This window comes from Neolamprologus multifasciatus, chromosome 3 (genome assembly GCF_963576455.1).
Source record: "Neolamprologus multifasciatus chromosome 3, fNeoMul1.2, whole genome shotgun sequence".
NCBI classification, from domain to species: domain Eukaryota; kingdom Metazoa; phylum Chordata; class Actinopteri; order Cichliformes; family Cichlidae; genus Neolamprologus; species Neolamprologus multifasciatus.
In genome coordinates this window covers 18,107,073-18,130,002 of record NC_140441.1, presented here as the reverse complement: position 1 = coordinate 18,130,002, position 22,930 = coordinate 18,107,073, and the positions used below count along the sequence as shown (strand labels likewise).

Sequence of the window (22,930 nt, the reverse complement as noted above, 5' to 3'; positions counted from 1 at the left end):
CTCGTCTGCCGCTGTTGCTCTTAAAGGAGACGTACCTCATTCGAGGGTACTCCCGGTCAAACAAATATGAGGTATGCTATAGCTTTAAGAACCAAATAATACTGGATATTTCTAAAATAATATGCGTCATTAAACTTATATATTTTAAATAATTATTTTGCTATTTATGCAGTGGCACAAAAATTGATCGTTGGCCAGGCTAACGAAACTTGGGCTGGCTCTGGCCTTGTATGGTGGGCCTTCATTGTGAACGCTCACAAGTAACTAGGCTTAAGTAATCACTAAAGTCGGTAAAGGCTATAACTGTAAGAGCGAAATGGAGTCTGGGAAAGGCGAGGTTTCAGGCACTGGTCCTGGAACTCGGACCGCAGAGTCGACAGCAGCCTCAAAACCATCCGCGGACTCGAGTGAGCCCTGCTGCGGTAGAGCCGGAAGCAAAAGGCGGACAAAAACATCCTTGTTCTTCCCGGACTCCGGTGAGACTCGTTCCGTCACCTCAGGCTCTGTGCGTGTGTTACGATCAAGGGAAGCTGGAGCTGGTACGACCTGCGAGTCCATAAATATCACATGCAAGAAAAAAGCGACCAGTTCACGCGACGCACGCAGTCGACCTGCAGGATCACGCACCAGAAACACACCTGTCATGCAGTAAGTGCGTGCGCTGCTACTTTGGTGGACGAAACTATTTGAAGAAGCTAGACACATCCTTGAAAACAAGTTTGTTTACACCTCAGAAGTGTTATTTCAGTGGGCCTTCTTAAAACTGTGTATTTACTGCATACAAAAAATAAATAAAATAAAACTAAACCTTTAAATGTGTTGATTCTTAACTTTCTTTCTTGCAGAAGTGCAATAAAGAAACCAACAGCCAGTCGGGGTAATGCACATATGTGAATCCCGTTCATCTGCAAGCAGTCATTTTACCTTTTACCACTTAACAAGTGTGTTATTAACCCATGTTCACATTTATTTCCCCAGCATCCACAAAAACAATTGGACCAAAGCTTCCCAAAACTAGAAAAGGTGGGGGGAAACCTTCAACCAGGGCCTCACACACATCAGCAGCAACATGCAAGCTCGAAGCAGAGTCAGGGGCGTTTTCATGTGGTAAGAGAAGACCCCTTGCATCCTTTTTGTTGTGCACTTGTTGAACTGTGTGAATATCTTGAAATGAAAGTGCAAACAGCTCAAAATAAACTGACAGACGTGTGTGGTTTTTTTCAGTGACGGACACTGGTTCTGTGAAAGAAAGCGGTGGCAGGTGAGTGATAACTTATCAAAAGCACATCAGAGGGAACGAGGGAGGATGTTACCAGCGGTACTGTGAAATTCAACATGTCCAGTGTCGTGTTAATGTCCCCATTAGCGTTGCAGATCCAGACGTGGCTCTCAAGGAGGACCTTGCATTAAGAGATGATCCAAATGACCTTGTCAAAACTGAGACAAAGACGTACGTCGATTATGCTGCCTGAGCACCGATCGTGCAATTTACTTCACGTCAGATTAAGCACATTAGTGGTAAAATTTGCTCTTTTTTCTTTATTTTTCCCCTCTGTTTAGGAATAAATCAAAGCGCCACACAACATCACAACACAATGAATTCAAGAAAGAAGAGTCAGAGAAGGAGGAAGAAGATTGTGGCATTAAAAAGGAAGAAACCACCAGGAACGTAGCTCAGCATCAAGATGGAGTCATTGGCACTGATCGTGAGCCAGTCAGGAAGTAAGTAGGAGATGTACTGACAGTAAACCGAAAGATAATAGGGGGGGGGGGGGGGTTGCCCATGTGAGAATTTTTGGCACCTTGTTTTGGTCCCAAAAAAAAAGAATGTAAAGGAAAAATTGCAAGAATTTATAGAATAGAATAATCCTTTAATTGTCCCACAAGGGGGAAATTTGGTTGTAACAGCAGCCAAAAGGACAAATATACAAACAAACAGTACACAGGACATGGAACAGAAACATACACTATTTTTCTTACATATTTACATTAAGGACAATGGTTACTATAAACAGAGAGTACTGTACAGTTATTAAATTAAATAAAAAATAATTACAGGTAAGAGGCAAACCAGGTTGTAGTGCGAATTGGTTAATTAACTAATTGTAGTTACAGCATTGATGTAAACATCTATGTTTGTTGGGAGCAGTTCAGATTGTACAGTCTGACAGCTGCAGGGAGGAAGGACCTGCGGAAACGCTCCTTCATGCATCTAGGATGCAGCAGTCTGTCACTGAAGGAGCTCTGCAGTTCAGCAACATTTACATGCATGAGGTGGGAGACTCTGTCCATCAGAGATGTTATTTTGGCCAGAGTCCTTCTGTCTCCCACCACCTGCACTGGGTCCTCAGTGTAGAGCATCAGTGTTGTGGCTCCAGTCTAGTTTATTATTCAGGTGAACACCCAGGTACCTATAAGAGTCCACTATCTCAATGTCAACTCCCTGGATGTGGTTCTGCTGACAAAAGTCTACAAAGTCCAGAGTCCACCATCTGTACTCTGAGTCGTCCTCACCTGTGATGAGGCCGACTATGGCAGAGTCGTCAGAGAACTTCTGTAGGTGGCAGCGTGGGGAGTTGATGGAGAAGTCTGCAGTGTAGAGGGTGAAGAGGAACGGTGAGAGCACAGTTCCTTGTGGGGCCCCCGTACTGCAGACCAGCGTGTCAGAGACACAGCCCTGTGACCTCACATACTGTGGACGTTGTGTGAGGTAGTCCAGTATCCACTAGGACATGTGGTGGTCCACTCCCGATAGCTCCAGCTTGTCCCTCAGAAGTCGTGGCTGGATGGTGTTAAAAGCACTGGAAAAATCAAAGAACATGATCCTCACAGTGCTTCCAGGCTTCTCCAGGTGAGTTAGAGGTCGGTGCAGATGATGGCGTCCTCCACCCCAATGCCAGGCTGGTAAGCAAACTGCAGCGGATCCAGTGAAGACCTCACCAGGGGGCGCAGATGGTTTAGAACCAACCTCTCGAGGGTCTTCATCAGATGCGATGTCAGGGCTACCCGCCTGTAGCTGCTGAGGTCCTTGGGATGGGAGGTCTTTGGTACCGGTACCACACAGGAGGTCTTCCACAGCTGTGGTACTTTCCCCAGTGACAGGCTCAGGTTGAACAGATAACCTAGGATGCCACACAGTTCATCTGCGCAGCATCTCAGGAGCCTGGAGCTGACGCCATCTGGACCTGCAGCCTTGTGCACCTTGATCTTGCGAAGCTCATTCCTCACTTGAAGTGCTGAGATAGAAAGAGTGGATTTTGGGGGAGGGGTGTGTATGTTGGAGTCCACAGAAGCCGGGGGTGGGTGTAATGACAGGGAGCTGGGAGGTGTGAAGCTGAGAGGTGTGAAGTCCTGAGATGAAGGACAGGCAGTCCCTGAAGATGAAGGAGATTGCAGCAGGGGGGACGATGCTGTGGGAGGGGCGGGTGTTTGATCAAACCTATTAAAATATCAGCTGTGGTTCACTTACTAAAATATAGTATTTTTGCTTATCAAAAGGCCGGTAAAGACAAATAAAACACCGAGATATGAGTGTGAACACGCTTTTTAGTTCGTTTGCTTTATTTTTGCTTTTGTTTGTTTTTTTTTTAAATCAAAAACCCAAGCACATGCCTTTTTGTGTGAGACTGTGTGATCTGAAATGAAGACTCTTTAGCTTTTAAGAAATTTTGAGTTAAAGAAAGTCCCAGCAGTATAACTACACACTGAGTAGGGGTCTGGGGGTCATCTGACATTACGAATTTGAGTGTCGGACAGTTTGGTTTAGATTTTTAGATTGTACAGCTTTTATAGAATTATTCTCAGTTTTGCTTATTTAATAGCTTATAGGATAATGAGCTGTAGCCAGTTTTGCTTCAGTTGTTTGGGGCAGTAACCCGTTTTAAGTGTGTTTCACATTTGGCTTAATTTTCTGGATTGGATTTTAAACCAATCTGAGTTTCAAGGGTCGTATGGATTTCAATCTAAACATTCAAATCATATCACACACGCAGGTTGTTTTATTTTGTTGTTGTTGTTGTTGTTTTTTGTTTAGAAATGTGCATTGTTATTGAGGCTGACTAAAAGAGGGATTAATTGAGATTAATTGACAATATAGCATATAGATTGTGTATTTTATTGTTGATTTATTGTTGATTTAGTGACTGTGTGTAGTGTATATTTTGAATTTATTATACACTTTGGTCAGCTGAGGTTGTTTTAATTGTGTTATCAAAATAAACTGACTTGACTAATATAACTAACTCATAATTGACGTAGATGTTAAGGGGTTGAAGAAAGCTCACTGACGTAGTTTCAGTCACCATGCCAGTGGAAAGCATTCTTTCCACAGCGAGTCATGTTGTAGGTTTTGGTTTAATCTCTCTAGTTCTCATGAAAGAGTGGGATTGTTATCAGTAAAACGCATTACTGATTTTTATCATAGAAATCTGAATTCATTTAAAGCCAAATCTGAAATCTGTTTTGAATCTAAATCTCTCTTCTTCCTTTTTTCACTGTAGACGAGGTAAACGAGATGATAGATCCCCTCGGCAGCCAAAACGAAGGTAAAGTGTTCGTTATAACTCCCTAGTGCTTTTTTTTGTTGATGTTGTTATTTTTTTTAAAAGAACGTCCTTTTTAATTACTCTAGTCATTACAGTTCATAGCATACCACCACACACATACGTACCTAGGGGAGCAGGTGCATTAAACCATAGGCTGGAGAGTGGGCCTGCTGCAGTGGCCCCATTCAAACTCTTGGGGGCTGCAGATGGTGCGGTTGTGCTGGTTCCACCTCTGTCTGCTTGTGGGTCCTGGGGTGCATTGTTGTGGCTTCCCTCCCCCATCATCAAGTACATTTATGACAAAGACACAGGCATTCCTACACACTCTCGCTCTGTCTCTCACACACACACTGTAAGAGGATTGTTGATTTATATGTCTGTGTATTTTCTAATTTGTGTGTTACAGGTGCTGTGTGTTTGTTTTTTTCTTCATCATACCACCCTCCCCCTTCTTTGTAAAAAAATATTTTTTCCTGCCTGTCCTGCCTTATCCATCATCATACTATACAACATATAAAGTAATAACTGAAGTAACACAAATATAAAATGAATAAGTAAACAGACAAAAGTTTCACATGAACAAGCAGAGCCTACAGAGATTCTGTATAGCTGTGTTTGTAAAAGCAAAATGTGTTTGGCACCACAGTGCATTTGGATCATAATTCTGATTGCAAAAGCCGCCAGACAGGACGGGATTTTATTGATTATACATTTATTTTTTCCCATCTTCACAGGAAAAAGCCACCGGTGCAGTACGTCCGCTGTGAAATAGAGGGCTGCGGTACTGTTTTGGCCCACCCACGCTATCTACAGGTCTGCTGTCACCAGGGGAACTGAAATAGATCGATTACTCTGTGATGTTTGCCTTTTAACCAGTTTCATTTCTCCTCATCTCTTGATTTCAGCATCATATAAAGTACCAGCACTTGTTAAAAAAGAAGTACGTGTGTGATCACCCCTCATGTGGGCGCTTGTTTCGCCTGCAGAAGCAGCTGCTGCGCCACGCTAAACATCACACAGGTGATACAAAGATGTTTATACACAATGCTGGCAACAATTTTCATTAGACTAGGAAAAAGATGTAGTACCCACAAAGCAAAAAGATGTTTCATTTAAAAGTCAATTATATTCTTTAAATTTCCATACTTAGTGTTCTTGTATTCTTTACGTGTTTCTCTCAGATCAGAGGGACTACATCTGTGAGTATTGTGCTCGGGCCTTCAAGAGCTCCCATAATCTGGCTGTGCACAGGATGATCCACACAGGAGAGAAGCCAATACAGTGAGTTTATACATCTGATAATGTTACACAAGTAAACAAGGAAGAAATGAAATGAAAAACAAACAGTCATTTCTGAGTGTCTGACATAAGTTCCAGTAACAAAAGAAGGAAGCACGTCTTTAAAAAAGAAAAATCTTGTATAACCCGACTGTGGGATCACATGTCTTAAAATTAGCTGCAAGAATTTTTGGCAGACAAATTACATCAAGTGACATCAAGTGTTTAGAAGGCTTTAAGCAAAACAGAATTCAGTTTTGCTTAAAGCCATCTATGTCATAGCACTCGCTAGTATAAACACGGCACACAAGTGTTTGTATTACACATGCAAAATATACTGCTGACTCGTTTCAGTCGAATGAAAACGTTTCAACCCCTCTTTACAAACAATGTATCAGCTGATGGATTATTATTGTTTCTTATCAGATAATGATTTAATCATTAGTGCGATAGCTTTTTTTCAGCTGATCATCTTAGTGATACAGTATTCACTTATTTAAACGCCACTCAAAAGGATTTTAATTTCTCCCTAAGGCTCCCTGAAAACCTTTTTCTTTTCTCAGCAGGAAACAGAGTGCAAAGTTTACTGGTACAGTGTGGTAAATAAAATTCTAGGAAAATTATACTTTATTTAGTTTTTTATTTTGTAACGTTACACATTAGAGCCCAACTGATGTAGACGTTTTAAGAAGGGTACCAATGTTTGGTGATTTAAAACTACATTGTACTGGCTGATATTTTTTCAGACACAAGATGTAAACAGATTTTCGTGACATTTGTTATTGTCAGTTATTTGAGAGTCCTTAGTAAGATATAAGGGAAGGTGTAGAGTGGCCTCAGGTGGTGAAACTATGCAACATCACTCACAGCATGGTTGAAGGTGTTTTTCCTTGTCTAATCTCTACTTCTTTAATTGTCTTTTATCGGTTGCTATAAACACGAGTATCGATATGTCGGTCAATTTCACACATGATTTTTACCTTAAAGGTCATAGGTCAGGTTTGTATAAATTAGGGTTTATCTCGCATATTAAAAATGTTATGCATCCATCAAGGAGATTTTGGCCTCCCACCCAAAAACAAACAAACAAAAAAATCTAATACAAATATAGGAATATATTAAAACTATTTTTAATTTTTCAAGTATGGTTCAATTACTTAAACTTAAAATACATTTTGTTTAATCATATGGCCAAAAGAAATGTGTAGACCTGTGTTACTAAAGTTGCTTAACTCTGTCTTGGTTTTTTCCCAAAAGGAAGAACTCTTTATAAGGCAGTGTATCAATGACAGTAACAATCAAACATTATGATTGTGATATTTCCTGTTTTTACATATTTTGCTGATACAAAATGTTGATCTTAAATGCTGATTTTTTTTAATTGTAATAAAATCCATGCCTTTGAAAAAAATGAACTGCTCTTCCTGTTCCACACAATAGTCCACATCCCAGCAAATAAATGACCTGTTTAACTTAATTCTCCAAAAAGAAATATTTTCAGAAATTCAGAAGTACAACAAACTTTTCTTCTCGCTCATTCTCTGCAAGAGAAATCGAGGTCTTGCACACATTTCTAAAAGGTTCTCCAACCCTGTTCCAACAATACTTTTTTATACTTAAATTTGACATCTTTCCAGTGGAAGGTCTGAAATATTTTTCCTATTCACTCTGCAACATTTGGTCAGTGAGGGAATGTACTGGAATTTATTCTACTCTAATTTGAATTAAAATACATAAAACTAAAGTGTCTTAAGTGAGGCTTGATCTCAGTGTGCGTTCAGACCTTAAGCTGTTTTTTGTCTCCATCTTGTGGCAGGTGTGAAATCTGCGGCTTCACCTGCCGTCAGAAGGCCTCCTTGAACTGGCACATGAAGAAGCATGACGCAGAAGCCTCCTACCAGTTCTCTTGCTCCATTTGTGGAAAAAAGTTTGAGAAAAAGGACTCTGTTGTTGCCCATAAAGCCAAGACCCACCCTGAGGTGCTCATAGCAGAAGCTTTAGCAGCCAACGGAGGAGAAGTAATAAGCACACCCACCCCGGTCCTCGAGACTCTTCCAGCAGTCATCCAGCCTGAGCAGCCTTCTGTCAGCCAGGAGAGCTGCTCAGTAATAAGCACTACCACCCCGGTCCTCGAGACAACTCCACTACTCACTAAGCCTGTGCAGCCGTCTGTTAGCCAGCAGAGCCACAAGGACCAAAAGAGTCAGGAGAGCCAGGAAGTGGCAAGCGGTGGGCTCACTCCACTGCAGCAGGTGGTGCTCCCAGTTGCTCCACAGTCTGAACAGGATGTATCTCAAGGACAGTTTCTCCAACTGCCCCGCATGGTGCAAGTTTCACATCAGCAGCAGGGCCCAACCTTGATGCACTTCTCCAGCACCAGCTACCCTCAGCTCATCCAGCTCTCCACTCTTCCAGTTAGTGCAGTCACATCCGTGGCTTGTGTGGAACCCCAGAGCACGCTCCTCACCCTGAGCTCCGTCACCACCCTGGCCTCCACAGCATCTGTGGCTCCCCAGCAGGCCGTGCACTGGGGGAGGGAGGGGGACGCGGATGCGCAAATTTGCAGAGAGGTTGATCTGTGGGAAAGGGTGGTGGTGGCAGGGGGCGGACAGGATGTAGGGGAAATGATGTGGGGGGGTAACGCGGAGAGGAGGAAGGAAAATGAAGGCACTGTTTGGGAGAGGGAGGGAGAGCGGATGTCACAGTGTGCAGATGTAGGTGGAGACAGTTTGATCTAGATGTAAAGAGGGCGAAATGAACTGAAGGGCGACTTTATGTTAATGAAGGAAATGCACATTTTATTCCAATAAAACACTGAAACACTTGAAATGCATACATGATGGATATTTAAAATAATAGAAGCTGTCTTTGTGATCTATATACAGTCACTTTCAGTACAGAGCTACTTTGTATCAGGGAGTTGTTTTTTTTTAAATTAATACGATGGATTACATACTTTTTGACCACCTAATATTTTATACATTTTGGAGTTTGTCATGTAATTTCGAGATCAAATGATTGTACGTTATGCACAAGAAGATCACAGCTTATTTGTATTTCCCTGTAGTATTCCTGTTGTGTTGATGTGTGTCCTTTTGAATGGTGAACTAATGAGAATTACAAGGTGCAATTAATCCTCAAACTATAAAAAACAACCATACCTGATTTCAGTTTGGTTGTTTGTCCTTTTAAGGGCAAAACCTTACAAATCACTGTGAGACTGAGCTTGGATCGCTCCTTGAAAGGCCCATTGTGACCATTTGTATTTGGAGAGTCTCAGGCATGGGGTTTGGACATTCATGGAGTTGTGCACCATAAATTCTTCCTACGTGGGAAAAAAAAGAAATCATCTGGAGGCATCTGAGGGAAAACATTCAGCTTAAACAACCTGAATAATACAGTCGTCACTCACCACCTTCATCTTTTTCTCATTTTAACACTATCTCGATACATAAATGCACAAGTTCAAGTGGTCTGAACAGGACTTCCAGGGACTGATGTCAAAGTGACAGGACCCCAGGAAGAGACCCGGCACTTCATAAGGATCTGATGAGGCTGATATTAAAGCCAGCACATTTCGATTCCACCTTGTACTGATGTAACTGAGTTCATTTTCAAATCTGTTAACATGTCTCACTGCAGTCCTCGTGAGTTGGCATAGTAGGACAGTGTATAAACCCAAGGCCAGAATCGGCCTGGGAAAGACTCCGGTGTAGCTTTGGAAAATGTAAAGGAGTGCTTAGATTTGTAACTATTAACTCTTTCATCAGGTAAACAGCTGTTCCTATTAACAAAAACATCCCTCATTGCCATTCATTCTACACCAAAGTAATTAAGTAATAGAATTTTTTTTTACATTCCACAGTAAAAAAGTAAAAAGACTTGTGGAGTTTCCCTGATCTTGTTATTTGAGATCAAAGTGAACTGTATGTGGTCCACAATGTAAGCTGATGCTGTAGTGTATTAATGTTTCTGTTAGCGTGAACAACTCTGAAAACCACCTACGTTTGTTCTTCTCTTGCTCCTCTTCCTTCTCATATGTTGCAGTTTGTAAAGAAAAGATTTAAGTTGCTTTCTGTGCTTCATTATATTTCAGTAAACCAGGAGCATCACACTTGGGAAATAAACTGTTTTTCCAAATTTTCACGTTTTTCACAGGCAGCATTATTATGTTAGGAAAATATGTTCCCTCTGAAATTAATTTGATAATTTTTGTGTGGTTTTATCAGACCACTGTAATATGATAAAAAATTATATAAACCTCTGTATGTTGCTAATATTAGACATACAAGATAAGTTCAGAATGTGTTCAGCATAATTATTAAAAATAAATCTGTTCTCAAGTCTTTATGTGTCACATGTCATTGATGTGATATACTTCACATTTCTTTCTTCTCCTTAGCCTCTCTTGTCTGGCAGTCTTTGCAGAAGTGTGATCTTAATGCACTGTTTTGTGATATTTACATGACAAAATTGTAATATAAATATGCCACTTTAAAGCACTAATTCAACCTCTGGACAGTTGGACACTAATGCGCCTGGTCTTTAAAGAAATAAAATGCAAATGAGAATCAAGTTGTATATAGAAAGATAGTATAAATACAAAAAAATAGGAAAGATTGCTAAGAGTCTGTGTTGCTAGGTTGCTCAGGGATCGGGCACACTTTTGAAGTGGAGCCACAACTTCCTGATTGGATTGAGAACCAGACTAGAAAATATATCTTCTCTCCAGTCGTAGCTCTCCTGTGGATATAGAGTGTCCTCCAGGATCTGACCAAAGAACCCTCTTCCAATTAACTTCAGAGTCTCCAACATCCCTTTTAATGAATTCCAGGCAAGATTTCATGCAAGCTTTTTTCGGTTTTCTCTTTGTCACTCTCCCATCCTGGCAGACAGTTCTAATATGTACACTCTTTCCCATCAGATCCACTGAAGCTCTTTCAGTGTGTCACAGGTGTATTGGTGGCCTCTCTTATTCAGTTTGTGAGTGATGGCCAGATCTATGCAGATTTAGACTAAGTGCTATATTTCTTCCATTTCTTAAAGATGGATTTAACTGAAGTCTGTGGGATGTCCAGTGAACTGGAAATCTTTTTGTAGCCATCTCTTGACTTCTGTAAGTTGCTTGGAGTCAGTTGTAGCAGGAATACTGATGAACCAGAGACTGGACCTCCGAGACAAAATGTTTTTACTACATGTCAAGTCAAAGTCAAAGTAAACTTTATTGCCATCTCTGCTATATACAGTTCAGTATATAGAGAGACGAGATGACGAGGCTCCATTTCCATACATTGCAAAAGAACAGCAATAAATATGGCAAGAGTAAGAATAAGAAGAATAAATATATATACACTTTGAGACTGAGGTAAGGTAAATATACACTTTGGGGTAAAGGGTTAACAGTCTAAAATTTACAATTGAGATTTAAAGTGACTTTGAAGTGGTTTAAAATGTCCAACATAGCAACTTTACGGTTTACAGTGTGAATACACATCAACTGTAGTCAGGTGGTCACCGTTTCACTAATTGTGACACTTCTGGAATCAATTAGATGTACCTCTGTTGAACTGATTGTTAATTTAAAAGATTCAAAGTCAAAGTCAGAATTTCTTCCCCACTTTAAGGCAGTCCTTCTTGGTATGGCTTCTTCCTTGCCAGTGCTTCCCCTGGTGGACACATTGTGCAATACATTTTATTTCTGTTCATTTTCATTTCTGTTTTAACAAATAATTTTATGCATTAATATGCATAAAATATTATACTGCATATTATACTGAAAAACTTGGGGTGTTCTTTTTATGATAATTTCTAACTGCATATGTATATTCTTCTGACTCTATTGGAGTAGTTTTTTGCACAAATCAGTTCAAAACAGAGGTATGACCTGTCACACAGGTCAGAAATGTTTAAATCATCCATCCAGGTAGTCATAGGAATAGGAATATCTATATTTTAAAGGGTTTTGCTCATTAGCAAATGTATTCAAGCACTTTGCAACTTGTCCTTTTAATGTGTGCCTTTCTCTTGTTTTGTATATATTACTCTTGTTTGTTATTTATTTGTGTTGTCTTACTATTTATATGTCCTGTACAGTTTGTGTGGACTACCCACAATGTTGTTGTACATGTACAATGACAATAAAGAGCTATTCTATTCTATTCTGCATATTTCTGGCTCTCTTCTGATCTCTGTCAGAGTAGTTTTGCATGAATTTTCATTTGAAAAATAAAATGAAATAAAATAAATAATTTCCTTATACTGGGTCTTAGGTCAACCTCTCAGTTAACTTAGAGCCTGAAATTAGCGTTCTTTCCTTTTAAGGCCCACTCCCTTTAAGCCAACGTTCTCCTGATAGGCTATCCCTCACAAATAGAAGGTTTCAATATTAGGTGGGTGGGGCCTCTGTGCTCACAGCCAAAGCTGTGTGTCTCAGATATTAGATGTTAGGCATATCCACACTTTTTGACATCATACTGTGTTTAGTGCAGTCTGCAGCCAGGGATTTTCATACCCTGACTTCATTGTTTAACTCTGGTTGTGTTTGTTCATCAACCACCGTCACAGTGAAAGAAAATGGGAAATAGGTGCAGTGATTTATTGAAATATCCAAATGTGCATGGTAATACAGCATATACAGCTAGGTCAGTATATATTTGGACACTGCCTCAAGTTTTGTTTTGTTATCTGTTTACTGAAACATATTCCAATTATAATTCTATGATGGACATGGACATATTGTGTAGAATGTCAGCTTTCATTTGAATTGGATGAAGGGTTTAGAAGTTTCAGCTCCTTAACATGTGCCACCCTCTTTCGAAAGGGACCAAAAGTAAGTGGACATTGACTCAAAGGCTATTTAATGGGCAGGTGTGGGCAAATCCTTTATTATGTCATTATTAATTAGGCAGATAAAAGGCCTGGACTTGATCTGACGTGACTGTGTAGTGTTTGCATTTTGAAGATTGTCCAACATGCAGTCAAAGGAGCTCTCCGTGCAAGTAAAACAAGACATCCTTAAGCTGTGAAAACAAAAATATCTTAAGAAAGCAAGCAGGCAAGCAAGCAAGCAGTGGTGAACTCAGCAACACAAAAAGACCTGGATGTCCACAGTGGTGGATGATCACAGAATCATTTCCATGGTGAAGAGAAACCCCATCACAACAGCCAACCAAGTAAACACTCCCAAGGAGGTAGGTGTATCGATATCCAAGTCCACCATAAAGAGAAGACTCCATGAAAGTAAATACAAAGGGTTCACTGCAAGGTGCAAGTGATCCAGGTGGCTTACACCTTTGGTACGAGCGCCTTTATTTTTAACACGGCTTAAACTCTCTTAGGCAAGCTTTCTTTTAGTTTCTTTAAGCAGACCTCAGGAATAGTTTTCCAGGCTTCCTGAAGCACATTCAAAGCTCTTGTTTGAATTTTGACTGCCATTTGTTCTATGTTTAGGATCATTGCCATGCTGAAAAATCAACCTGCTACCAATCAGATGTTTTCCAGGTGTTAGTCCATATAGGCTATAGACACCGTTACCACTTGCCTGACCACCTCTGTACTTACAGATGATGATAAACCAAAAATGTCAGTTTTGGTGTTATAACTCCATCAGACCTGTTGTCACTGATTTTCAGTCCAGCCCTTGGGTATTTTGACGTGTCTCATCCTTTTCTCATGTTTCCCTTCCTTTAAAAGGGTATTTACAGCCACCATTTCAGTGAGAGCATTTCTGGTGAGCCTTCATTAAACAGTAGATGGATCAGCAGTCCTGTGTCAGGTATTTGCCAGACTTTTTCCTATTTCTTAAGGAGATGACTTTCAGATTCTGCTAATCTGCTGTTTTCTTTTCATCTGCCATTTCTTCTTTTGTCCTCAATTTAGCCAGACACAATGCACAATATATAACAAATATTCAGCTAATAGGTCTTTAGGAATCACCTTATACTATTTTATGCTTGCTAGACTGTGTTATCTTTGGCATTTTTTGTCACTTAAAGTAAAGAAATTAGAGGAAATTTTGCAATTTAAAACTGGTCCTCTGCTAAGTTTTCTGTCATGTGTAGACACAACACTGGTTCATCCCTTTGAGTTAGGTGCGTTTATATGGTTGAATGATTAATAGGTCAGTATAAATGGTTGAACAAGCAAAAAACATTCCTCTGAAAATGGTCAGGCACAAGGACACAACCGCTAATGTCCAAAGACAAACTGACAGACCTACAGAAACTCTAAAGAACTATTATTTAAGACCACTTCGAAAATAAACAAGAAGTAAAATAGAAAGAAATGAAGGGTAGCGCTAGACTGTGTGTAGACACAAAATAAGGAAAATAAAATGGGTCCACATTAAACATTAATTGAGATATACTTTCCCACACATCTCCAGCGCATTGCAAAATTAATTGTTAGCATTGGCCTTTTAATAAAAACTATAAAAACTAAACAAACAATGCATTGTACAAAAATTAACTTACTCTCTTTTTTTACTTATACAATAAACCTATGTAGTTTTTCATCGTTGTTTACAGCTGCTGGAGAGAAGGTGGGGGAAGCTATTCCAATAAACAGAGTTTTTATTATGCGTGGAAGGGTGGGTGGGCCGCATGGTGACGTTTTCTGTACACCCCACCACACACACACGCACAGACACGCACACCGTGGCTGGCGGAACCAATTACATCCCCTCTTGTTGGTGTACATGCCAAATGAGCACCCGCACAATCGGGCTCCACTGGCTCTCCCCCCTCGTGGATCTCCGGCTCGTGTTCGGACCGCAAAAGTATCCAGAAACAGCCGCACAGCGTAGTTTCGCTGCCAGAGGGGAGGGGGACTGTTTCTGCTCCTGTCGGTCGGTCTGCGCCCCGCTCGCTGCTAGCCCACCTTTGACATAAACACGGCTGAGAGCAAATGGCAGAGCAGGAGGAGCAGCCGATGGCTGGCCGCTCGCTGACGGGACAAGCGGTGGCTCTTGCCCGGCTACTGCACCATGAGTGTACCAGTCTGCTCCGGCTATACGTGAGTGATCAGAGTAGCCACTCTTTCTGCTTAGCTCATGCGGGTCATTCTGTCTGGGACGCTCCCCTCCCAGTTATTTGGAGCTTTCTTTAAAGCCGTAGTGTTTCAGTATCCAGGCAGCTTGCTACCTGTCGCTTTTGGACTGTGTCTGTCTTTCACAGCAGGATTTAAGGCTGACTAGTTTGTTCTTGGAGCAGATACTGTGGAGTGGAGGGAGGGGGGTAATTACACTAAAAAATACCCTCCACCCCACCACTCAATTTCCCAAGGGGAACCTAATGGATAGATTGTATTGGATTTTTTTTCCCCTGCTGCCATCCATCCTTTTAGAAAAGCTCTTAATTGATCAGTTTAATCAATGGTTATCTCTTGGTCCCTAAAATAGACTTATACTAAAATGAGATTAAAGGGTGCAAGGTAAGTGACCTTTTTGCATCGGAGTAGGACAAATTTATATTTATTTATCTTTTCAGACGGAGAGGGAAACCTTCCTGTCCAGCTACACCCCAGATGGGAAGCGCCTCGTGTCCGCGTCCCCAGAATCTGAGGAGCCCAGCACGGAGGAGCAGGTGCACTTGCTGCACTCTGCTCTGCGACAGTGCCTCGGGCTGCTCCACCATGTTATCCAGAAGGAAGAGGAGGAATGGGGCAAGCTGGAGGATGAGTACGAGTCCATGAGGAAGAACGTGCGAGCCCGACTGGAACACTTGCTCTACAGCACCAAAGGTTTGGTGGAGACCGACGGCACCAACCTGGAGGTTACCCCTGATAATCAGTGTAATGAGGTAAATGAGGTGCCGTTTGGGGTTTTTTGTAGTTAGTCATGTCCTTGTGGTCTTTCCTCTATTATGGTGACACTCACCACTGTCCACAGCCCATAACACATTAAAAGTGGCGGTGGGCAATACGGCCTCAAAATATATCACGATATTTCAAGAACGTTTGGGAGATTTCTGACAATCTAGGGAAAAATACCAAAGAACGTTTTATTGATACTTGCAACCTGGCAGCATTTTCCACCCTTTTCCAGTGAGCTGACACACTTCCTTATTGTAAAGTGTGAATCTATGGAAACAGGTGCCAGCAGCAGTTGCATTATAGTGCAATAGCAGTGACGAAGGACAGGAAAATGTGAGCTCAGAAGTAGCTTAGGTAGAGTTTTCCCCGGAAATTTTAACTAATGTATAAAATAACTTCTTCACACTGAGATGCAGTGTGAACCCTCTCCTCCCTCTAACTCTGCAGGAGCAGCACAGTATCATCACATAAAAACACTGAAAATATATGCTTTGCCTGGGATGTTGTATCTCAGCTCAAGCTTTTTAACCAGCTGCTTAAATCCCTCCTTCACCGCCGTGTAACCGCATCAGTAATTTCCATCCACTGTCTGCTCTTCCTGACGCATCGAGTGCAGCTAGTGAGCGCTCCAGCGATGCTCGTGGAGTCATCTGATCGCTCTGTGGTGGCGCATCACCAGCTGATCATCTCTCCTCCTTCATTGCTTGGTAGTAACAGTGTGGTTTCTGTCTCATGTAGTGAACCAAGCTTGTCATTTCCACCTTCAGTGGGAGCAGATGTTTTCTGTTTTGTTTGGGCTTGTTGCAGTAGCTCCCTTTTTAGGTACTAAGTCATCATCACTGGAGGTTGACGCACAGCTCTCGGCGTCAGACATGCCTGGGTTTGTCTCCTTTATTTATATATATACTCTAGGGAATGTAAATGGTGTCACAATAGCAGTAAAGTCAGCAGTGATTTATTTTACATCACGTAAAAATTCATACAGGTATCATCGCATGTGATATGGTTCGACACAACCCTGATTATAAATTAAACTTTGTGGCATCATATAGACTAAAACCGTGCATGCAGTGCAGTATGCTGTAAAGGTTTATTATGATTTGTCTTTATGTCCCTGGCTTTCTCCATGTAACTGATTTCAACCCTTTGACATCAGGTTGACTAAGTAAACCCCCTGAAGTGGATAAAATTCAGTTTCAACACCTACATCTATGAGCTTAAATGCATTTATTTTAAAGTGATCACAATATTTGGATCATGAACGGCAAATCTGACTAAGAACCCAAAAAAAGAAGTTTATTTTAGAGTAGCCAGGCTCTGACTTTACATTCTCATCAGATGGAAAACCTAAAATCTCAGCACGGTTGTGACTAAACCCTGTATTACATGAATTACAGCTTTTGTGTGAATGTGACTAACGCTGTTTACAAACAGTTCAAATCATTAGTTCAGGCCCTGAAATGTTCAAGAAAACCCTGGTTGTATTTGTCCTTTTACATCGACAACAGACTAAACGGATGGATATTTCTCCCACAGGTTGGCGGGGAACAAAATAGAGGGCTGTAGGTCACCCCAATAGACCACTTCTCTCCCAGACTGCTGGCTTACTTGGTGTTACTAGAGTATTTAAAAGTAGAATGGGAGGCAGAGGCTTCAGCGTTCAGGCTCTTCTTCTGTTGAACCAGCTCCCACTTTGGATTAGGAAGACAGAAACCCTCTGTACTTCTAAGATTAGGCCTAAAACCTTCCTTTTTGATGAAGGATATAGTTAGGGCTGCATCAGGTGACCCTGAATCCTCCATTGCTGCTGCAAACTTCCCATAATCCACTGTTTATTCTTTATTCACTTTTTTCCACTCACTGTGGCTCTCTTCCACAGTGTGTCTCCATCCTTTCTTCCTCCCCTCACATCCAGCAGATCCAGTCCCATGTGGTCCCAGCAGATAGCCGCTCCTCGCTGAGACTGGTTCTGCTAGAGGTTACTTCCTGTTAAAAGGGAGTTTTTCCTTCCCTTGGTCGCCAACTGCATGCTCATAGGGGATCGTTTGATTATTGAAGTCTTTACCTTACAATATAAACCACCTTAAAGTGACTCCTGTTGTGATTTGGCACTATATAAAACTGAATTGAAGCACCAAATATTTAATGTGAAGTCATCTGGTTGTTGATAACTTCAGATGTATGCTAATGGTACTTTGTAGCCATTGGATGTGTGATTTAATTGTCATTGTCAAATATAAACGGTGGCATTAATTTTAATTAGTTATTTAGTAAACAATCCAAATGAGTTTCACCAAGTGTGGACATGTTCATTAGGCAGTTTCTTAGCAGATTTTGCATGCAAGGGTTCACTCCTAATGAGAGACATCTATTGCTCTATCTTGCTCTCTTCTGTGTAGGAAACCGACGGCTCTGGGGGAGTTTTCGGGTTCAAACTCTGGACCTATCGAGTGCTGCTGGAGCTGATCCACTGGTCTGATCATGCCGCGAAAACTCTCCATGTGTTGCACACGGAGAGAGAAGGAGCAGAGGAGGCCTAAATTCCCTAGTTAGAGTCGATCGGCATCTACGAACGAGCTTATTCAGCAGCCAGCTTTCCCCTTGATGTATTCCAAATTCAAAATTGTAAGGTGATGTGGAATATACTCTGTGAACATTCAAGTAAAATCCCAGCTAAGCTCCTTTAGCCAAGTAAACAGCTTTTCTTAGGCATTACTATTTCCACAGCAAGCGCCACAGTTGTCGGTTCTTTGGACAAAAAAAAGAGTGTGCAGACTTTACACTTGTGTAACCATCAGTTTGCTTTGTGCAGTGGCATTTAAGTGTTTGAAAGTGACTTTTTTGTGTATGCTGTGTATAATTTATTTTATTTAAGTAGATTTACTTTTGATGACTAACTACCTGCTGTTCTTAACACTCCAAAATCTGACTGCTAGACTAACACCATAAAAACACGACTGTTAAACTGTGACTGACATGAAGCTAAATATGTAGCCATTTACTAATTTAAACAGCTTTTCTTCATGTACCACGTTACTAACATATCTAACGATTCCAAATTAGATCTCATGTTGTCGTGTATAGGCTGGCCGATCGGATGTTTATGGGGCTGGCACAGTCTGTGATGATCAAGTGTCATGTTTTGCTGCTCTGGTCGCCAGGTTCTCTCCTGTTGTTATACTTGAATTTGCTGCTACACTGTTCACAAGTTGGAACTATTAGACCAGTGGTTCTCAAACTTTTTTTTTTCTCTCCTGCCCTCAGATGGATATTTTACAGTAGAGCCGTACTGTCTGTTACCAAAACTATCAAACATTCTGAAACGCAGCGATCTCACTGTAGTTTAAAATGCCTGACACAGGATACGCTCACGCAGTGAATGAGCTGTGACTTCCACACTTGCCGGTATGGTGAATATCCGATGACCATGCTTTTCTTTTATGTCTGTGATGAATAACTGGATGTTTATTGAAGATTAAAAGCTCATCTTAATCTTTGTTTTTTGTTGGTATTGGTTCTACTTTGTCTTCTGGGTCGTGTCCTATGAACTCTGATGTCAAGCGTGTCGCTGTGGCATTGGATACAAGTTCATTCAAGCCACACTGTAAAAGATGAAATATCTATAATAGACATGGGTAGGGCATCAAGTCTGAGGCATGCAGACAGTATGATGAACTGCACTTAGGATTAGGTTTTTAGACAATTGCACATTTCGGTCTAATTTTTTTTTCTTTGCAAACCACTACGGAGGATTTTAATGCAGTTTTCAGCTTTAACTTCAGGGCTTTAATGAAAATACTGCTTGACCTTTTTAGAAATTACAATCATTTTTATACACAACCCCCATTTTTAGAAACTGAAAAGTCCCTGGACAACTGGCTTGTCTGTTTATTTAAAATCCACTTTGGTGGCATACAGAAGCATAACTACTGACCTAACAGCAGGTCATACCCAGCAAACATGCCCCCTTCCTGATGCAGCCCTCAAGGGATTGTTATCTCCTAACTGTTTTGGTGCCAAAAAAATAAACCATTAGTATAGATGAGGGGTGGACACTTAATTTTCCAAAGACCTGTGAGAAACTGGGACTGTTGTGAAAGGCTGAACTCCATTCTGCTCAATTTCATCTTTTTATAAGCTTGGTGCGGACCTCCACTGCAGTCACAGTTTTTCAAATAGCCTCTTAGGAAAATGAATTGTCCACCTCTGATAATAAAAATATGATTTAGACTTTTCACATAATATGTAATAATTGGTAAATCATTTCAATTTTGTGTTTACTTTTTCTTTGCTTTTTAAACCAGTCGCACGTTGTTTTAGGTTCTTGTGAAGATCGCTTGAGCAGTACAATTACTGATCATGGATGAACCTGAGGACATGTAACGTCTAGGGAAGTAAGAGAGAGGAAGGTTCAGTAGTGGTGTAAGTCGGGGGAATAACTGAAGAAAAAGCATTAGAGTTCAAAGACCTCTCCCATGTGATATATAAGCCACAACCATCTCACAACCTACATGCTACAATGTAACAAGCTCGTCGACAAGTGTGTCCTCTCTCTGAATAAAATCAATGTCTGAAAGTCGTGATGCACACAGTATAGCACCCATGAAGCTATTACATACAAACGTTGCATACTTAAGCGTGAGTATCCGGTCGTTAAGTGATGACGTGACGAATCCTACTTCCGGGCCTGAAGTAGTCTGCGTTTAATATGGCTTTTGTGTTGTTAACATGTTTAATGTTATGTATTTTCTTCTATTTAATCTCAAAAAGCTCCTAAAACAGTCAGTGATCACTGTTGACCTCCCTCAGCTTTTATTACCGCTAATCATTTATTTAAGCTCAGTTTTTAAAACCTTAGGATGTAACTACAGCCCAGGCCATGCAGCAGTATATGAATGACTAACCTCGTATTGTGGATGGATTATCTCAGTTGTTCTCCTGGCTGAAGTTTGGTCCTTTTACAGCATCCTGCCATGCGAATACATTTGTTCCTGACCACCGAGAACACTCACGTTAACTTTTATCGAGTGGAAAAAAAGTTAGCTTGTTTATATTATGCTAACATAGCTGTGTCGCTAGCGGTCACGTAGCACATCATTATATACCAGCTAGCCAAACTTCAGTAACCCTACAAACGTCACTGCTGTTTAGTTTTCTGTCTTCATATATGTTGGAAGTGATAACAGAGCTGTACGTTTTAATTTGTTTCCAAAACCCCGTAGTCAGGACATGCTATATTGTATTTAGATAGAAGCTAGCGAGCTAACTTCCTGCTAACTTCTAACTCCGTTAAATGTCATAAATTCCATTTTCATGGATGCCTGGATGTTAAACTCAATTGTTACACCTGGTAGAGCAGAACGCTGATCATTTTATTAAAGATGGAAGTCTTTAGACAGTTTTTCAACTCTCAGTAATGCCATAGTGATCGTTTGATATATGGACCTGCAGCGGAGTTTAGGCCCAGACACGGCTAGTGACGTCAGACTTAACGACCGGATATAACAGAGAGGTAATGCTGCTGCAGCTGAGATTAGGTCAAAGGTCATTTTACTGTACATCTGTTGATATATTAAGCAGTTATCATGTACAACGTTACTCTTTCCCATCAGTGTTTAATATATTTTATGATACTTTGGTCCTTTCTCTTTAAAATAAAAAGTGTGAAAAAGTCAACTCTGTATTCGAAACTGTTTCCTGCTTTGTAACCAACAAATCTCTCAACATAGAAAGAAACTGTGTGTTTACTTGACTGAGGCCAAGTAATCTTACATTAAAGATGAATTTCACTACAGGACATCAACACATGTGGTGCTTAGGGAACACTGAAAAACTTTGTTACATGACATAAAAGAATACAAACATAAAAATGCATGCATTTTCAAAAAGATTTGAATTCTCGGATATTGTGGCTCAAAAATAAATAGAAACTGAGTGAAAAAGTCAATGCAGAATAAAAGGATTTCCATGAGCAGTTTGCCACAGCAGCATTTTGTGTCTTTTTTGCGGTCGGGTCACAGATTCTCAAGAATATCAGACACAATTTTATTCCGAGCTAAAGCAGCGTGAAGAAATATTCCACAACAAGTAAACTGATCCATGACACCCACCATTTTTATCCTGAAGCTATAACTGGTTTCCATGAGAAACAAACAAAAAAAAAAGCAGGAAGAAAATGACTTTGCGTTTTCACTTAGGGAATTGCATGTAATGATTTTTCACATTTGCGAAGCTACATTTCTTGAAACCTTCCACCTTTTTATCTCAAAAGTGCAAAAGCCGGTTGTTAAAAATACATTCACAAAATCTCCGACTCTTGACAACACCAAACATCAAAACAGTTTTATCAATGCTCACAGCCAGTGTTTTCAGATCACACACACAGCGCACAGATGGTAAAAAAGAACCACACAACTGAGTGTAAAAAACAAAACAAGAGAAAAACATGCAGTTAAATCATATATTATCATTATATGATGGTGAATATGTATACAGCAACATTCAGGATTGCTACAAAATGATAAATGATACGTGACCTCTTTGTTGTGCTTCATTCATCCATATATGCAAACCAAAGATAAAATTGTTAATAAAATCTTATGTAACGTGTACTATATGTCTCATATCTGTTTTCTGAAATTTTCTGAAATTGTTAGTTTTTGGATGAGAAAATTAGTTTCAAAGTATTGTAATCATTTAAGTGGCGTATTAAACATATTAAATATTCACTAGCAGGGGAAACAAGTAAGTCTTTCATTTTTGTAAAAGTGTGTTATGTATATGTGTTGTCATTGAGCAAACAAGAACATCACCAGCCAACCCCCCTTATCTCTAAAAAAAAAACAGCTTTTCGTGCACTCAGAAAACCTGTTTTCACCTTTGTGATAGTCCATTTTGCAGATGGTAATTAAAAATGTTTATTTTGCTTTTCAGCTCAAAAGTTAGGACAATTTTATCAACGTATAATCATTCTGTATATTATACACTAACATTTAGGAGGTTTTCACTGGGATTGAGGGTATGAAAGACTGTAATCTGAGACGTAATGACTAAAGCTGTAAAACAGCCTAGACTTTAAAATGCTCTTCTGTGTTATCGTGAGGTATACGAAATTTAAACGCACTTGGATACGTGTATTTAGCAATTATAGTTATATTAGTTGTATTTCACTCGTGTCTGCTGCTAATCTTTATTTCTGTTTTAGGTCTTTGAAAGTTAAACTGTCGCCATATGAAGTAAACATATACATAAATAACGCGTCAATACTAGCTTCTCGCTCATATAGAGGTGAGTGCACC

At 40.4% G+C, this 22,930-nt stretch overlaps 2 protein-coding genes across 2 annotated transcripts; both read left to right on the top strand.

Annotated features, from left to right (window-relative positions):
- Nucleotides 1-14: 14 nt before the first annotated feature.
- Nucleotides 15-9,453, top strand: LOC146521825 (uncharacterized). The gene is made up of 11 exons (XM_085140627.1): nt 15-648; nt 846-877; nt 979-1,107; nt 1,225-1,261; nt 1,367-1,450; nt 1,561-1,722; nt 4,500-4,544; nt 5,279-5,357; nt 5,450-5,564; nt 5,726-5,825; nt 7,639-9,453. The coding sequence occupies exons 1-11, from the start codon at nt 317-319 to the stop codon at nt 8,558-8,560; spliced, it is 2,037 nt and encodes a 678-aa protein (XP_084996753.1). The 5' UTR covers nt 15-316; the 3' UTR covers nt 8,561-9,453.
- Nucleotides 9,454-14,463: 5,010 nt separating this feature from the next.
- LOC146521824 (ciliary neurotrophic factor-like) lies at nt 14,464-22,814 on the top strand. Its single transcript, XM_085140722.1, has 3 exons — nt 14,464-14,834; nt 15,308-15,619; nt 18,032-22,814. The coding sequence occupies exons 1-3, from the start codon at nt 14,727-14,729 to the stop codon at nt 18,170-18,172; spliced, it is 561 nt and encodes a 186-aa protein (XP_084996848.1). The 5' UTR covers nt 14,464-14,726; the 3' UTR covers nt 18,173-22,814.
- Nucleotides 22,815-22,930: the final 116 nt, after the last annotated feature.

What these genes read in the sequence shown, in the direction of transcription:
- LOC146521824 (XM_085140722.1), top strand. Translation starts at nt 14,727, where the DNA reads ATGGCAGAGCAGGAGGAGCAGCCGATGGCTGGCCGCTCGCTGACGGGA. An exon ending in CCAGTCTGCTCCGGCTATAC is followed by an intron (nt 14,835 to 15,307) that starts GTGAGTGATCAG and finishes TTATCTTTTCAG; the next exon opens with ACGGAGAGGGAAACCTTCCT. An exon ending in CTGATAATCAGTGTAATGAG is followed by an intron (nt 15,620 to 18,031) that starts GTAAATGAGGTG and finishes TCTTCTGTGTAG; the next exon opens with GAAACCGACGGCTCTGGGGG.
- LOC146521825 (XM_085140627.1), top strand. Translation starts at nt 317, where the DNA reads ATGGAGTCTGGGAAAGGCGAGGTTTCAGGCACTGGTCCTGGAACTCGG. An exon ending in GAAACCAACAGCCAGTCGGG is followed by an intron (nt 878 to 978) that starts GTAATGCACATA and finishes TTATTTCCCCAG; the next exon opens with CATCCACAAAAACAATTGGA. An exon ending in GTCAGGGGCGTTTTCATGTG is followed by an intron (nt 1,108 to 1,224) that starts GTAAGAGAAGAC and finishes GGTTTTTTTCAG; the next exon opens with TGACGGACACTGGTTCTGTG.